The sequence below is a fragment of the Crotalus tigris genome, unplaced genomic scaffold (assembly GCF_016545835.1).
Source record: "Crotalus tigris isolate CLP2741 ecotype Arizona unplaced genomic scaffold, ASM1654583v1 scf7180000019173.45859301935:6455823, whole genome shotgun sequence".
NCBI classification, from domain to species: domain Eukaryota; kingdom Metazoa; phylum Chordata; class Lepidosauria; order Squamata; family Viperidae; genus Crotalus; species Crotalus tigris.
This window is the reverse complement of record NW_024097414.1, coordinates 5849513-5867809: the sequence shown is the minus strand read 5'-3', so window position 1 is coordinate 5867809 and position 18297 is coordinate 5849513. Positions and strand designations below refer to the sequence as shown.

At 43.2% G+C, this 18297-nt stretch overlaps 1 protein-coding gene and 1 long non-coding RNA gene across 3 annotated transcripts in view; both read right to left on the bottom strand.

Moving 5' to 3' along the window:
• Positions 1-161: 161 nt before the first annotated feature.
• LOC120315862 lies at positions 162-14217 on the bottom strand. The gene is made up of 4 exons (XR_005558800.1): positions 13481-14217; positions 10660-10736; positions 10035-10125; positions 162-1008 (listed from the first exon to the last, which is right to left on the bottom strand). It is a non-coding gene; the product is annotated as an uncharacterized LOC120315862 (long non-coding RNA).
• A 1140-nt stretch (positions 14218-15357) lies between these two features.
• The window catches only part of MAD1L1 (mitotic arrest deficient 1 like 1), a 236932-nt gene continuing 233992 nt past the window's right edge, over positions 15358-18297 (bottom strand). For both annotated transcript variants that reach the window (XM_039360495.1, XM_039360496.1), the window contains exon 18: positions 15358-15810. In XM_039360495.1, the coding sequence (XP_039216429.1) occupies positions 15652-15810 (159 nt within the window). In that variant the 3' untranslated portion in view covers positions 15358-15651. The remainder of the gene's footprint in view (positions 15811-18297) is intronic.

Genomic DNA, 18297 nt, shown 5'->3' with positions numbered 1-18297 from the left:
GGGTAATAAAACATCTGCAAAAAAAGAACCAAGCTCAATGACCACCAAGTTCTCCTCCTCCTCCTTCTCCTTGCAAACCCCACTCCCTTCTAGAACGGATGATGTTACCTAATTGGGTAATGAGATGTCTTTAAGAAAACAAACAAGTTCAGAGAGTACCAGGGACCCCCCCCCCAATCCTCTGATTCCTCTCTCTCACTTTCAAGAATGTCCCACAAATACCTCTTTTCTCCTGCACTTTCTTCTTAGGTCTTCTACCTTGCTGGATGGTGCCAGCTGGATGGATCCAGGAACTGCAGTTTTCATTTCTAGCCAAATCCCCAAAGTGGCTTATACCTTTTGGGCAACTGAGTTCCGGGAAACTTCAAAAAGGGAGAAGGTTAACCGGCGGTGGGGGCAACCCCATTGAACCAATCTCTTCCCCTGCTGTTCCCCAAAGCTTGGCCAGGGACCTTCAACAGTTCTGCCCCCCAAGAACGAAACATCGCAGCTGAACCTGGTAACCGAATGCACACATCGCTGCTTAGCCCTCAGCCGCCTTGTTGCTATGTAATCCAGTTGCGCACACAAGCACACACACACATGCACATACACAAACTCTGTCTCACACACATGCCTTCCATTCGACAAACGTTCCCAGCTGTCTCTTTGCTTGCTTGTTGGTTTCCGCTCTTTTTTGCAAGGCAGACCCAGTGGGCACCAGAGCTCCCCGGCAGCTGCATGCCTCAGCTCTTATTTTCCTATCTCCAAGTGATTTTGACTAGCGTGCACGCAAAATGATGACATCTGCTCCGAAGAGGAGCCGAGGCCCAGGGGAGACTGCAAGAAGAGTCTGTGTATGTGTGTGTATGTGGTGACCAGTCACCCTTGGTGATTGGTCTAGATCAGAAGCCCTTAATGGAGCATTTTGGGGAGCAGCAGGTTGTTTACCTCTGGCAAGTCTCCTCCTCCTCCTCCTCTTCTTCCTCTTTGTGGCACCCACAAGTTCCTCCCTGGCACAGCAATCCCCTAGAATGGAACAATAGCCCAGAATACTCAACTTTGAGCCTCTAAACAACATCCCTGGGGAGGGAGCACCATCTTTATTTATACATTTTATTGACTGCCCATCTTACCGCAGGATCACTCTGGGGGGGGGGCCTTACACTTACATCTAAGTGAAAACATAAAAAGTTAAAATCAGACACGACAACCAAAGACACAGGTTTACACTGCCCTCCACCTGCCTGGTCTAGAAAACATGCCAAAACTGCTTCTCGTCTCTTGCTCCTCCATCCCTTCATGAATTTGGTTAAATTTGCTCCATGGGTGGGTCATGAGGTCCACCAAGGGTGGTGAAGTCCGTTGGAGATGCAACAGGAATAACGAGTGATGAATCCCTTGGGAGCAGGTGAGTAGCAAAGCAGATGATCTTAGCATGTCCACTTTACAGGATTGTCACGCTTGAGTAAGGCATCTTTCTCCTTCTCCAAGCTCCCCTAGTGAGAATGGGCCACTTGTGTTCCTCTTCTGCACAACTTATAGGTGTCTGGGCTTGGTTAACGTCACACAAGTTAAACTCCAAGTTCTCCAAGTACTACTCATTTGAATTCAACCTGCTACCCATCATAATGTTGATGTCGTACGTCTATGGGACACAGTTGTCTCTCCTAAGAGCCCACGTAACAAGATAACAGAGTTGGAAAGGACTTCAGAGATTAAAATAGAATAGAGTTGGAAGGGACCTTGGAGGTCTTCTAGTCCAACCCCCTGCTCAAGCAGGAAATCCTATGCCATTTCAAACAAATGACTGTCCAGTTTCTTCTTAAAAACTTCCAAGGATGGAACATCCACAACTTCTGGAGGCAGGCTGTTCCACTAGTTAATTTCCCTCACTGTCAAGAAATTTCTCCTTAATTCTAGATTGGATCTCTCTTTAACAAGCTTCCACTCATTACTTCTTGTCCTGCCCTGAGGTGCTTTGGAGAATAACAGAACAACAGAGTTGGAAGAGATTTTGAAAGTCTTCTAGTCCAACTCTTGCTGGAGTAGGAGACCCTACACCATTCTGGACAATTGGCTGTCCAGTCTCTTCTTGAAAACCTCCAGTGATGGAGCACCCACAACGTCTCTCTAGCCATAAGACACAATTGTTTAAATTGCTCTGATGTGGCTGAAATCTGCCACATTGCCAGGGCTGGATCCAACGTTCTGTAGGCTGAAGCTGTCTTCCCTAAGGCTGGCAGTCCTGGTCCAGAAGTCGAATACGCTGGGGTGAGAAGGGAGGAATGTTGCACAATGTTGCTTTAAAAGCTAAAACCCAAAGAAGGGCCTTTGTTTAGTCTGTTGAATAAAGATGCCAGAAAAATAACACAACCCTCTCATTATCACAAGTGAGAATACAAGTGGAAGTTAAGCACATGCCCAAACCTTCACATTTGTGCTTTGGGAGCAAAAAAAAAAAAAAAAAAAAGCACAACAAGGCACAGTCTGGGGATTAAATACAGGTTTACTCAAGGCTTTGTCTGAAGCTCTTCCAGCAAGAAGAGGGGGTGGTGGCATTCAACACAGCCCTTAAGACAAGTTGAGTGAAATGTTGCTCAGTTCAATACTTTGCTGGATGTGGCTGACAGCAGGAAAATGGTAAACCAGTCAAATATTTCTGCCCGGCTTCAAATAGACCAAGCTGATTCCCAGAGAGTCCCCAGGCTAAAGGCACTGGGCCTAAACCTCCCCAGGAGAAAAAGCTAATTTGTTTTGAGACGGTTTCTTTTTGCTTAGAGAAGGAAATGCATTTTCAGAAGTAGAGGTGATGTGATATGATTGATGTGCATTAAATTACACACAGCACACAGAGAAGAAAATCGTGCTCTGATGTTATTAGGATAGATTGCAGCAGCTTCCTGCCTGAAATGGAAAAAAAATAGTTCAATGACACACCCTAACACTTTTCTTCCTAGGAACTCCCGGGTATAAGACGCAACATTAAAAACAAAACACGTATATACAAATCTGAGGATAAACTTGCCAATAGCTATTGGCTTTTAAAGTGGTGACATGCAAACTTCTCAAGGGTTGAGCATGAGTTTATATACCCCCCCCCATCCTTTTGAGCTTCTGGTGGCATCTCACCAGCTTGGATGCAAAGCTGAAAGCGGACGAAATCTCTTTGAGCAGAAAGCTAGTTTCAATTTGTCTGGATCCAACGCTATAAAGCTAGGAAATAAATTGAAGTCAACTTGGAATGGGATCTTGCCTGTGGGTCTTCTGAGGTGGGACTGAAGCATTGGGTAATTTCCAATACCTGCATTGGGTAATTTCCAATACCTTCTCACTGGCTTGGGTGCTCCATCACTGGAGGTTTTCAAGAAGAGATTGGACAGCCATTCATCTGGAATGGTATAGGGTCTCTTGCTTGAGCAGGTGGCTGGACTAGAATATCTCTGAGATCCCTTCCAACTCTGTTATTCTGTAATTAATTAGGGAAAATATCTGGGGGTCCTCGTGAAGAACCTAGTGAGAGCTAGGGATAGGATGAGAGACATTGTTTGATGTTCAGTTTAATTGCCTTCCTCTAAAATATGTAGAACAGACTTTGGGAAGGAAGGAGTGGACTATAAAAAAAACCACAGCAGAAGAAATGACCCAGTTCCAAAAAAGATGGTAGAAAGATGAGAAAGAAACTCAAAAACACTCCAGCTTGACTTTGTTGGTTACAAAATGTGGTGGAGAAAAACTCAGATGGACCACAAAGAGCATTCCTCAAAAGACTGGCGTTCCCAGGGCAACTAAATAGAAATAGGATGCTGGACGTGCCAGTCTGAAGATAAAATGGAGATTTGGGAAAAGAGGAAGAAGGAATCCAAGACAGGAAAGCACATGTCCAAGACGGAGAGGTCAAAATTAGACAGAGCTTTGCCTGCTCATCTGTTCCTACAAAACAAGTTGGATCAACAAGTGAAAGCTCCAACTGTGGTGCACCACAGTACGCTATTTTTAGCCCCCAGCGGCAGAGCAGCAGTTTGGAAACCCAATTCTGAATCTATTAGCATTTCTGAGTGCTGATCAGCAGGCGGAATGACAAAGTGGGGAAAACAAGCTTCTCCTTTCTGCCGACATACCATGACAGCCGCTTGATGTGTTATTCTCCTATTAAGCCAACACTTTGTGGAGTTCTTGTGTCTTTGAGGAGTGCCATCTGTGGAGTCAAGTTAATTCCTGCAGTGATTGGGAACATGCCCAAGAGTTGGGTTGGGTTGAGTGGGCAAGGGGTGGACTTCCAAGGACTGAGAAGACCACCAAGGACCAAGGAGACCTCATCCAGGTCATGGTTGTCCCAAAGGTGCTCTTCAAAAGGCAACAAACTTCCTTGGTTGGTTTTTTTCCTTGAAAACATTTTGCTTCTCATCCAAGAGGTTTCTTCGGTTCTGACTTCAACTTAGAACTCAGGAAGCTTCTTGGATGAGAAGCAAAATGTTTTCAAGGAAAAACTGAGAAAGTCCAGTTGCCTTTTGAAGAGCACCTACTGGGGCAACCATGACCTGGATGACTGAGAATCTCCACAGACATTCTTCCAACTCTTGTTATTCTGTTAAAACCCTTGGAAGTCCCTTCTTGGGGGCCACAAGGGACAAAGATGTAAGACTCCCAAGGAGCTCATAAGTCAAGACCACCTTGGTGTTCTGAGGGCTCCCAACACCTTTTCAAGCTGTGACCTGGTTGACGTGGCCCACGAGGATAAATGTCTCCCGTTCTCAAGATGTGAAGAGTTATTTTCAGAAGGGGAGGGGGAGGAAAGGACAACCTTTCAAAGCTGCCCTTTCAGAGCCTGGCACTTTACCCTTTTCAGAAGAGCAAAATCTTGCAACAAGCAACAGCCTCATAAGTAAGATGGCAGGCGAGGAAAGAAAACAGTTCAACAAGGGAACCAATTTAGCCGGGAGGAAAAAAAAATAACGAGGAAGTCCTTGTTAAGCAGCACATCCAAACACTGAGATGTCAGCAGAGATGAGATCCTACCAGGTCAACGTATCTCTTGTGCCTGTCAAGAATGGACCCTGTTTGGCGTCGATTGTATCTGGTGGAATGAAGGAAAAGAGGAAGAGAAGAAGAAGAAAAACTAGGGAGAAATAAAATTTAGCCTGTGGAATCTGCAGAGAGAACGCCGCAAGTAGCGGGAGAGTGTTTCAACAAAACCAGCTTGAGTTCCTCCAGGAAGCAGGAAGAAATGGAAGCCGATTTATTTAATGGGATGTTTATAGATGGCCGGCCCTACCATTAGGCTAGCTTGGAGGTCACCTCCAGCAGCTGATGTGGGGTCTTATGGAAGAGAGCAAATGGTGTGCCCACTCATGTGCTATTATTATGGCATTTTCACTGCCCAGCAGGAGGAAAAGGATTGTGAGATTTAATGCCCAGTCTTTGAAGTTTAGTTTGGTAAGAAAGCAGCAGGCGAGGGAGCCTGGCTTTCTTTCTTCTGTTTTAGTCCCCAATGAAACGTCTCAAGGCAAGCATATGTTTATGGAAACCCTTAATGGGTTTTTTTCTTCAGTCTTAATGAAATTATGGGTTGGAGGAAGCCCAGAAAGAAATATAAGCACAGGTCAAGGAAAAGTGTACAATTTGAGTGCTTGTCTTCTACGGTCTTCAGCTTCAGCTTTCTTAAGCTTTCTGTCCATTCATGGCTCTTCAGAAGGGGTCAGGTGGAATGTTGGCCTTTGCTTTCTTTAGGGGTGCCATGCAAGTGAAGAAATGAAACACCCCTCAAACTGGAGAGCCCGCGAGATTAAACACCAAGGATGGGGATAGCGTTAAGAGGGATGAGCTGGAATGAAAAAAGGTGGGGAAAAGTGGGGAACACACCAAGTCCTTATAATGGGACCACAGCAAAAAAAAACCAAACAAACCCAAAGCAAAATCAAGTCATGAAGAATAAAACAAGATCTGCCAGCTGGGCAATTCTGGGAGTTGAAGTCCACAATTATTATTATTATTATTATTATTATTATTATTATTATTATTATTATTATTAGTTTTATTCATTTATAACATAAAACGTGAAAATACAAAAGCAAATAGTAGGGGACAACAGTAGAAAAATGGAAAACAAAAAAGATGTGAAGAAAGGGATGGGGAAGAAACAAAAGGTATTGACTTCCGACTCTGTCTGTTGCAGTAAAGTCAGACATTAGAATCAAATCTCAACTGTTTACATTTCTATAGCAGCATGCACTAGTCCACCCATCTTAAAGTGGCCAAGATTGGGGGGGAGAAACTGGTTTTAGAGCATGGCATTAAAAGGGTTTTGAGGCTGCAGTGGTTTCCAGCCTCTTTTTCTACTCTTTGAGAGGCCACGGTGCTTTCTCTCTCTCTTTCTCTCCCACTAGAAAACAAGAAATAAAAATGGATGTCTTAAACTTCCGAGAAGCTTGACAGCTCTATGTTTTTTTAAATCCGGAGCAAAAAAAAAAAAAAATCTACCCCAAAAGTAGGAAATGCACCAACATCAAACTGGCTTCTCCTGGTGACATCAGATGCTGGGATCCTTGGCTCCTGAAAAACCAGAGGATCCCCCAGTTTCCCATGGCTCCTTAAAACGAAGATCAAGTCTTCCTAGCGGTTTGCAGAATTCTCCCAATAGTTACAAATTCTACGAGCGTGCCTTTGATCGGATCCATAAGCCCCACATTTTTACAACTGCTCAAAGCGATTCATAGTAATTTCCAGAGAGAGGTCGCCCAGAGTGTTGTTAGGATTGCTATTAAAGACATCGAGAGATATTTTGTCTTTATAAGACTGTGTTGTAAGATAAAGGCCATTACAGATGCAGTACCAAAAAAGGTAAATATTTACTGAGATCCTATGTGGATGGTTTGTTATTCCTGGAATAAGTCCCGTGGTGAAACTTAAAGGACCTTATGGATGCTGCGGTGAAAACATCAATCCAGCTTGTCCTCAACTTACAGCAACTGAGTCCAAAATATCTGTTGTTAAGCGAGACAGTTTTTAAGTGAGTTTGGACCTTTCCTTGTCACATGTGTTAAGTGAATCACTGCAGTTGCTAAATTAGTAACCTGGTTGTTAAGTGAAACTGGCTTCCCCATTGACTTTGCTTGTTGGAAAGTCGCAAAAGGGGATCATGTGACCCTGGGAAGCTGCAACCGTCGTAAATACGAACCAGTTGCCAAGAATTGGAATTTCAATCACATGACCATGGGAATGTTGCTGCGGTTTTAAGAGTGGAAAACGGTCATAAGTCACTTTTTTCAGTAACATGGTAGCTTGGAATGTCACTAAGCGGGTGTTTGTAAGTTAAGGATTACCTGTATCTCCCTAGTAACCATTGTGATGTCTCTCCAGGTAGTAGAAGAAGCGAGACCAGGGAGCAAAGCCCTACCATTCTCAGTCTCAAACTCATAAAGCAACTCCCACCATCAGCCTGGCCCCATAGATATCCCCCTTTTATGGTCTCCAGTGAAATCTTTACGGGTCACATGGACCCAACAGTTGAGGTCATGAACATTCAATCTATGGGGCCCATTGGCCCACTAAATCTATGGCAGTTGGCCCTCTGAGACTCGAAACACCTAATTGATGGCACCTCAACTTCGAGATCGTTCCCACAATTCTTCCAGTGACAGCTCTTTAATTCCAGCTTCGTTTTCACCGAAGTCATTTCCTTGCTTGCTTCTAACCAGCCTCAGAATGATGGATGCTTTCAGAACAAGGAGTAAGAAAAACGAAGTGCCTTCCCAAGGATAGCCCAAGGGAACTTTCTTCAACGTGAAGGTTGGTTTGGGAAGGGTCTCTCCATGGAGGGAGGGAGGGAGCCAGAAAGATGGGCAAGGGGCTCTCTCACTAAGGATGGTGGGATAGATGCGGGGCTCCACATGTTTCTCCTCCTCCGTTGTGTCTTTCTGGCCAAGCAGTATTTATGTTCCTTGTGATGGATGGTGCAAATGACTCAGCTGTTCGGTTCTCCAGATTGATTAGAGAACTGTTCCCTTTTCCAGTTTGGCAACTATTTAAAGCCAAGAGGTGCTGGGCAGTTATTCAAAGCCCAATAAAAATGGAGAGGTGGCTGTATGTGTGTTTTTTTTTTAATTTGTGTCACTGGGAGGAAAAAAAAAGCCACTTCTCATGTTTGATGAACAAGCGATTTCATCAATGCTGCAGCAAAAATTGATCAGCAGCATTTATTTCTCATCTGCAAGACCCAGGCTGGATTCAGGCTGGGTTTAAGGAGGCCGTGCATGTAAACAAGAAAGGAAGTCTGTTTGTAGTTTGGGTTAAAGAAAAAAAAAAGAGAGAGAGATTATAACAGATGGAACGGATGGAAACTAATCAAAGAGAGAAGCAACCTAGAACTTAGGAAAAACTTCCTGACAGTTAGAACAATTAACCTGCCTCCAGAAGCGATGAATGCTCCAACACAGGAAGTTTTTAAGAAGAGACTGGACAGCCATTTGTCCGAAAGGGTATAGGGTTTCCTGCCTGAGCAGGGTGTTGGACTAGATGACCTCCAAGGTCCCTTCCAACTTTATTATTATTATTATTACATTTCATGAGTGTTTGAAGATTATAACAGCAGTGAAAAAAGAGAATTATGACTGTTTTTCACACTTATGACCTTTGGGGCATCCCCATGGCCTCTCAAAATTGAGAGGAGCTTGGCAACTGACTCACATTTATGATGGTTACAGTGTCCCAGGGTCACGTGATTGTGATCCCTGTTTGTGACCTTCTGACAAGCAAAGTCAGTGGGGGTTTCGCTTAATAGCCATAGTACTAACTTAACAGCTGCAGTCATTCCACTTAAAAACTGTGGCGGGAAAGATGCAAAAACCCACTGAACAACTGTCCCAATTAGCGGCAGAAATTGTGGGTTCATTTGTGGCCATTAAGTTGAAGACTTACAAACCCCCAACTTTTAAGAGAGAGGATTTATACACTGGTGGGGAAGAATCCATGTTGTAAATCAAAGTTAAGAAGCCCCCACATTTATGCACCTCACGAAGTTTTAATTCTCTGGCATCAATTTCCCAGATATATGCGTGCATTTTATGTGCTTTTCTTTGACTTTGGAGCAAGGGGATCCCGTTCTCTGGATGTCTGGACCCTGTTTATTTATTTCACAAACCAGAATGGAAGAAAGTTCAAGAGTTTTGGAGAACAGTGGTCCTCTTGACTGGTCTTCTTCTCAGCTTCCTTTTTTAGCAATCTGTTACTTTTAAGACAGTTCCCCACTTTTCAAACACAATTTTCAACCGATATGCAGATGGCCCAGGTCATCCATCGTAGGGTATAAAAAAATAAATAAAAATGGCGGCCTTCCCTTTGAAGCTCCACCCCTTTTTAATGTACAACCTCCATAGAAAACGATGGACTTTGATCACGTTGCCATGGGCACTACCTCTTTCATCTTCTAAAACACTCAACTGGGGTTAATGTTTCCGTTAAGTTCAACCCACGTAAAAATACAAGAAATAACTAAAGTTCACCACGACCCTTTTGGTTTCCAAAACTGCCAATCTGGAACAGCATCATTATGTTTGCTGTGCAAAATATCGGCCTGTTGTGCTTACTCTACATTTCTGCGGGTTTTTTTGTTGATTGAATAGCGTCGTTTCATGATGTCACTATTTATTTTATTCTTTCCAGATTAGAACTGGCTGTTTGGAGGGCAGTTTCTAAAGCAAACATTTACAGACATTTGTTTTTAAGCATATAATTTTGGTTTTTTTTGTTTGTTTTTTGGTCAAGTTAGTGAGACGTAACCATACAGATTAAGAAAACTACTTTTTGCAATTTAGTTTCCTAAAGCTTTCAGAAGCAATTATAAAATACCCATCTTACTGGCAATTTCTGCTTTCTTGATTATTACTATTTTTTGTTGGTTTTTTTTTTAACAACCTCCATCTCTTGACGTTGCTGGCATTAAAAGGACGCCAGCAGTTAAGCAACACTCCTTATGCAGATGAGATTTAATTAATTCTTTTCATCTGTTGCAAATATACCTGTGAACCCTATTAATGTTATGAATATGCAAAACGTACCTTCTCAAGAACCCAGCCCCAGCTTGGCTGTTGGATTCTAGTTAGCAGGCTGTAAACTGAGATGCAAAATTTAGTTTCCATTTTAAGTTTCCTAAAAAAAAAGAGAGAGGGAAAAGAATCTATCGGTAATTAAGTAAATTATAGTGTTATACGAGGAGACAAACAAAGAGGACAAAATCACTCATTAAGCTTAATACCAATACAGGAGCCAAAGGATACTGTTTGGGTCTGTCTGAAATTAGAAATTAAGCACGGCTCAATTTGCTGGGCAAGAGGCAAGCACGTCTGTCTTCTTCCTTCCTCATAGCTAGGGTTTATTTGAGATTTGAACTAGGTTAAGCCAGTTAAGAGCAATCAATCATTTGACTCTTGTACCCGCAATCTGGAATGTTTGATTCTTCTGAACAGGCAAGCTGATTCCATCAGTAGAGTAAAATAACTCTATTACCCAATCTCTTTGTTGAACCACAATGGACAGCCGCCCAATTTCTCAATTTTATACCCCTTAAAAAGCTGGGGAATCTTTCATCTGGAAATTCTTTACTTAAAACATGAAGGATCCGGAAAACCAATTGTTTTGTTTAAGTTCTGGAACACGTTCTGGAGCTGTTTAAGTGAAGATTACCTGAACCAGCTGGTTCCTTCACATGCGTTGAGCTGAATGAGATCCATTTACAGGGCACCGTATTGGAGAAAGTGGATCTGGGATTTGGGAGAGAGAAAAAGAGAGAGGATTCACTTGTAATCCAAAACTTCCCAGAGTCATAGCTCTTCAGCAGGGGGTTGAACAGGGCTCTCCAAACTTGGCAAGTTTAAGACCGGTGGACTTCAGCTCCCAGGATTCCCCAGCCGACATGGGAGTTGAATTCCACAAATCTTCAATTCTGGGAACTGAAGTCCCCACGTCTTAAGTTTGCCAAGCTTGGAGACCCCTGGATTAGGATACCTCCAATGTCCCTTCTGACTCTGTTATTCTGCATTATGTGACCAACCACAGCATTCTTGACTCACGAGTAGCAGCTGAGAGCCAACCACGGATGGACCTAGCAGAAACTGGAGCAGCAGAACAACACTCTTTGGATGTCTTCCTTCTGCCCCCAACATCTGAATCAGCTCAGGGCTAACCTGAGGCATTACATTTGCCAAATCTTCACACTAAAATATCTTATTTCAACCCCACAGTGACAGCGGGAACGGAACAGATTGACATAACTAGATGAGTGGGGTTTATTAAATCCGCACAGGAAAGTTGGAGAGAAAGGAATAAAAATATTATCCTGGGACAGTTTCTCAGCCTGGTTCTCTCCATTGTATCTGACATTATGGGCAATTGATTTGATTTTCTTTCTTCTCTCTTTCTCTTACCATCATTTTAGATATTTTTTGCAAATGGAGAAAAAAAAACAACCCAATAACTTTAGGAAGAGAAACTTGTTTTAAAATATTACAGTGTGTAAAGCAAGAATGATAGACCCCATTGCAAGGGGTGTCTTGAAGGTATAACTCTACATCTGGACTAGTGATATTTATTATTTATTAAACTGATTTATATAGCCAACCATCTCACAAACAAGCGTCTCAAGGCGGTGCACGACTGATCTAAAAACAGTTGATTTAGAATAGTTTTCAAAGTCTTGCCAACAAAACTGCTCTGGAGGCAAATGGTTCATCATTTCATAACGATCTGTTGACTTATTTAAAGTCTTTTAGGGCACCTTGAAGTTCAACTAACAGTCAGACATAGACATGCAGGGGGAAAAAACAGAATAATAAAACCACCAATGAATTAAAAGAACCAAGCTGCAATTGAAATGTTGGATTAGTTTCTAAAATTGGGCACATTCATCATGAAAGTCAGAAGAGAACAACAAAATCAGATGGAGGGAATTTGGGATAATAGGTGCAATTTGTTGGCTATAGCTTTTCCAGAAGTTTTACTATTAGTGTACAAGGGTCTGGTTGGCCTTGAAGCGCCTAGAGTTATATCGTTTGTCCTTCATGGATCCTTTGACAATGAGCTAGTTTTTCCATCTGGATTCCTGTCATTCACTCATGGTTTTATTTCATTTTTCAACAACTGGACACAGAATTTCCAGGGAGCCATAATATACCTGGCGATCGCAGATATGGTAAATGTTCTGCTAATGAAATAGATTTCACCAACACATAGTCTACAACAGGCTACAACGTCCTTAATACACAGAGGAAAGATGAGTTAAAAATGTTTTTCAACAAGTATGATTTCAAGTTACAATGTTGGTGATTTTAAAGGTGGGATTGCAAACATTTATCTGTGGATAAATGATTGGGAGCCAGAAAGCCTGATCTACTATGGTTCATCTAGAATTCTTCAGCAGGTTCTCATCTTGCTTGCTCCTGATCTTCAACCCATGGGCAACAAGGATAATTTACCTGGGGAGTTTAGAAAGGAACAAGATCAAGGTCTAATCTTGCTTCCCAGAGTGTGCAACGCTCCATAGATATTCATCTGGCAGTCACAACTGTCCAAATATTGGCAACCTGGTCATAAGACCTTCAAAAAGCCGACCTGGGTCATTCTTCAAGAGGTATTATGAACCACATAGAGCATCAAGTAGAGCATCTCTACTTGATTGAAAATGAACAGGATCTGTATACTAGATGGGGGTTGAAGGTCTAAAGAGGCCAGCAACCAGTTTAGTCAATTTAATTGCACAGAATGTAGGAAGGGAGTGAAGAGTGGTAAATTGCCTTCTCAATCCTTGCAGGCAATGAGTTTGTTTCTTGAAGAGCATTTCTCGTTATTTTAAAGATGCAAGAGAGCAAACGTGGTTAACGGTCATCGTTACCCTTTCCTTATTTAAATGCAGCTTCTGTCTATATCAAATTTACATCTTATCAGGTAGTGGTGGAAGACCAGACAAAGTTGGAGACTTCAAAGGTAAACGAAGCAAGTGGACCCTGGAGGCAGAGAGAGAGATGGATCCACACTGCCACCCAACCAGAGAGAAGGAAAACAAAGACCAAGAAAAAGTCAATTATTCCTTCAAGCAGAACTCTCAAAGAGAAGCTTAGAGGCCTGGAACAATAACAAGTGTAACTACATCAGGGGTAGGCTACTTTGGCTCTTTTATGACTTGTGGACTTCAATTCCCAGAAATTTCATGGCTGGCTCTGGAATTTCTGGGAGTTGAAGTCCACGAGTCATAAAAGAGCCAAGGTTGCCTACCTCTGAACTACATTAATGGACTCTCCTTGGGCAACAGAACATCTGAACTTCTTCTGTAATGGAGAGACTCAGAAGATCCGAAGAGTTGGCTTTGATTTAGTTCTTTTTCCTTTACCCAGAGACATCATCTTCCTTTTTCTTTCAAGTTAGAATGTTGGTCCTGCAAAACTCCCATAGTCAAGCTATCATGATTACCTGCTGGGAGAGAAACTGTCAGAAATGACTTGGGGAAACTCACAAGTTATGCATCCATCATGCCACCAGGGCTTCTCGCAGTTATGATGGGGAGAGGTTGTGATGAGAAAGTATTCTTTCTTGTCTTCTACATTCTTTTTTCTCCCCCCTGAATTGCCTGCAGGACCCATGTCGCTTTGTTTCCTGGCAAGACCAGATTAGCTTACAGACAAGCTCTTTTATTTAAAGTTGACTGAGTTTGTCGGCTGTTTCCCCACTTTATTGTTTGAAGAAAACATGAAAAAGAGGTGCATGCTCAAACAGATACTCAGAATGAAGAAAGTAAAAAAAACCTGAGCTTCACCACCATCTCCCTGAATTTCCTTTCCCTCTTTTGTGGATCCATTTGATCACGAATCCAACCTCTGGAAAGCCATTGCCCAATGGAAGGAAGGCTCTTTATCAAATTCTGAGACAACTGGTGCCTGTTCCTTCCCCTACGCCTCTGTTTTGCCAAGATAATAAACTATTAATTACTTCATCCCTCCTGGAAGATGGCAGTGAATTGTTGTTGTGGGTGGTTTATTTTTTTATACAGGCAATTGTGGCTTTTTTCATTGGCCAATTGAGGAACCCGGCACTGACGTCACAATTCATTTTCTCCATGACTGATGAAGGCAGCTCTCCACACCACCTGGCGCATACAAATCAGGACCTCTTTCCCTGGTGCTGAGGGGCAGGTGATCCATCTTCAGGCCAAGCTCCTGAGCAGCAGAGAGAGAGAGAGAAAGAAAAAGAGAAAGGGGGGGGGGAGAAAAAAGAGAAAGAAGGAAAGAAAGAAGGACAGGGACAGTAAGAAAGAGAAAAAGAGAAAGAAAAAGAGAGTAAAAGGAAGAGAGAGGGAGAGGGAAAGAAAGAGGGAGAGGGAGAAAAAGAAAGCGAAATTAAAGAAAGAGAAAAAGAAAGAGAAAGAAAGGAAGGAAGGAAGGAAGGAAGGAAGGAAGGAGGGAGGGAGAGAGAGGGGGAGAGGGAGAAGGAAACTTGGCTCTTAGCAATTATTTCAAACCAATTGCGTTAATGGCTCAAGCCAAAGGCTGCCTCTGAGGGCCACTGTCCTTGTGTCACAGTTTCACAAGAAGATGGTGAAACTCTTCTCTCTCTTCCTCCAGAGAAAAAGAGGCCCAGGTCCTGTTTCCAGGATGGTCTACTCAGAAAAATGTTTTTTTCCCCAAGAGCCCACTGTATCTGCCAGTTCCTGCACCAAAAACTGCAGTTACGGTTCGAGAATAAAAGTGCACACAACAGCAACGCACAAATCAAATTTTATTTGCCAGATACCTTGATCCATTAATACACAGGTTGTCACTTCCAAGCTTAAAAACAATTCTCGCCTCGGCTTCTCCAAACGGAAGGAGAAACATTAAACAGAAGGTGGAGCAGATCAAATTGGTTTTACAGGTGAGGGGCTAGTTCCACTCTTTAGATGGCTGCTCAGTTCTTTGGATGGCATTGCTGTCATCTGGGCAGATACGCAGAAAATATCAGAATGATATAAAGGATATAAAATGATATAAAAAAAGGGGAGAAGAAACCTGGACAGAATAAGATGCGAAAGATTAGAGAAATATATGCATATATAATGCTTCCTTTTTGAACAGCTGTAGAGGGAGAGAGAGAGGGAGGGAGGGAGGAAGGAAAAACAGAGGGATAGGAGGAAAAGAAGGAAGGAAAGGAGGGAAGGAAAGGTTAGAAAGCAGGAAGAGAGCGAGGAAGGGAAGAAGAAAGGAAGGAAGGAGAGAGGGATAGGAGGAAAGGAAGGAAGGAAAGGAGGGAAAGAAGGGCTAGAAAGAAGGAAGGGAGGGAGGAAGGAAGGAAGGAAGGAAAAGGATAGAAGAAAAGGAGGGAAAGAAGGGGTAGAAAGAAGGAAGGGAGGAAGAAAGAAAAGGAGGGAGGGAAAGAGGGAGGGAGGGAAGGAAGGAAGGAAGGAAGGAAGGAAGGAAGGAAGGAAGGAAGGAAGGAAGGAAGGAAGGAAGGATTTTTAGGTTACTTCTTCAGAAAATAGGAAAAACACTGAAGGATCGCTACAGGGCCCTGAAATACCCAGATAGTAACTGAAATAGAGAAAAAGTCCGGTTCATCTTAACGGATCGGTGCCTCAGCAGAGGTCCTGCGAATCCTTTCCACCTGCAAGCCAGGGGCAGCTGATGCAAGGACTACATGGCCCAGCCGAAGCGGCTAAGCCATGGTCTGCCGACTGAAGAGTTCCAGGGTGACCGCGCTGAGGAAGGCAGGGATGCTGTCCTGCTGCAGGAGGTGAAGGTCTATCAAGTCACGGACCGTCTGCGAAAAATCGGTTTCCAGCAGCTGCATCTTTGCCCCCGAAGTTCTGGAGGTCTACACGGAAAAAAAAAAAAAAACGAAAAACAGAGAGAAGTAAGGAGAAAGGAAAGGAAAACCATTATTTACCCACTGAGACCATTTCCCCCCCCCCCAAACCGTATTTATGTTGTAGCATGTTTGCTGTTGCTATCCGATTCCAATCAAGGTAATGTTATCTACTGCTGGGCAGGTGTTCAACACACAATTTAATTGGACCATTATTAAGCTTCTGCATCTCCACAGTCTCCAAACAATACCCCGCACACCAGCCTCAGATGAATAATGAATTACCCAGCGATGGAAGAAGGCGGAAAACATTTTGAAAACTAACTTGAAAGGAGCCATCGAGCAGAGCAGCGCAGCAGAAGGCAATCTGTCAAGGATGCCGATTCCCAAGGGCTAAAGCAATATGCAAACATCCCTGTCTCACAAAAGATTGATTGTCTTAACCCATCAATGGCCTCCTCCTCCTCCTCACCATTCTTCTTCCTGGTTTTCCCTCATTTGGGAAGATCTGATAATCCAACTGGAGGGGTCTACGACAACTCGCCACGGGTCAGAGTTTATGACCCAATGGACATTTCCCATAACTGGATTTTGCTTGTGAATTAATTGGCATGAAAGAAAACGCATTGAATGCAGGCGATAGGCTTAAAAGATTTGAAGGGTTTGTGGAAGGTGGTACATTGTTGGCTTGTAGATGTCCTACACATCTTCCAAGCTTGGCCCTTCTCAATCCAGAATTTGGCGAAAAATTCTGATCTGTCCAGAGTCATTGATTGAGATGGGTGGCTATAGAAATTGAATGAATCTAGAAATGAGAAATTTCCTGACAGTGAGAACAATTCATCAATGGAACCGTTTACCTCCAGAGGTTGTGGAGTTTTTCATGGGAGGTTTTCAAGAAGAGACTAGACAACCAGTCTGGAATGATATAAGATTTGCTTGAGCAGGGGGTTGGGCTAGAAGACCTCCAAGGTCCCTTCCAACTCTGTTGAATGAATGAATGAATGAATGAACAAAAATGCTCAGAATAAAAACGTAAGGCAATAGATTCTTTGCTGCTGATTTGCCTTCGTCCCCTCCAATGCAAAATCTATTTCTAATCCCGCCAGAATGTTTTTTAATGCACAATTGGCTGCCTGCGACAAGGTGGACTTCCGATTTTGCCGTGCCAACTCTTGGCATCCTTTGGAGAAGCCTTTAGCACAACTGCCTTCCTGCTTAAGACAAGATTCACCCTCCTTGGGGAGAGGAGTGCCTCATCCATCTTCCTTTTAACACTAGAAACTGGTAAATTATTCAGAGCTTTCAATGTAAAAGCCAGCTGGGGAATTCTGGGAGTTGAAGTCCACCTGTCTTAAAGTGGCTGAGGTTGAGGAACACCGTCCTAGGCGAAGGGCAAGACATAAATGCAAAGATGAATATTTGAAAATGGCAGAGATGCATTTGCAACTCAGCTCAGATCCTGACCCTGGTTAAGTAGTCGTCTTCAGCCTGTTAGGTTCTTGGCTTCTTGTACCAGCAGATGTTTCAGGACCAGGCTAGGTAACATCATCAGGGCAGGGGTGTGCTGGTTATTCATCCAGTCGTTTGCGGTTCCTTCTTTGTTTTTCTTCATGCTGATCCGGTTGCAAGATCTCCACATTGATTCTGTGTGCGAAAGGAAGATCGAGATTGCCTCCCTGGAATGAAACTGATGAGGGTTGAGGCTCTTCTGCTTCTGCCTTAAGATACCCCTAAGCTGTTTTAATGGCTCTCATGAGTTTTCATGCACTTGCCACAAAAGATGCATCATGTCATCTCGGAGGACCTTCTCCAACACCTCCAGAAAGTCATGCCCAGAAGTCTCTTCCAGTTATTGAAGTTGCTGGAGAATCCCGCAGTGACATGAAAAGACCTCAAAAAAAAAAAAAAAAAAAAAAAAAAAAAAAAAAAAAGCAAGCTCTTTTTTTTTTACACCCGGCGAGCCAAATAGCATTGCCAGTTCAAATCAAAGCACGTAGACCTCCACTTCGCACAGACCCCGGGGCCAAATTCGCAGGGTTAAATCATGTCTTGCTAATTTTTAACACATCTGCTCTCCTTCTGGAAGGGCAATCTCTGGACATTTCCTTCCATCCAATTTTCAAAGGCAACACTCTTTGCTCGCCGCTGTTCCAGCTCTGTTTCCAAGTTTGGTCTCTTATTTACTAATCCCCAGTTCAACCCAGCTTAGATCCTGTTGCAGACCACGAAACTGATGTTAAAGCAATATTTTCTTTCTTTTCGTTTTACAACCCCCCCCCCAAAGCCTTGACCTTTTCGCTGGAAAATCCGTTGGTTTCCTCCCCCCCCCTTGCTTAAGATTCTGAGATTTTTCTAAATGTCAGCAAGCTCACTGTCCATGCACAGCAGTCGTCTCTGGAAACACAAGACTGCTTCCTCAGACAAACCCTGGCTGGAATCTTGATGTACAAAATGAAAGACTGGGGGGAAAGCAGGGAGGAAGGATGTTTTTAG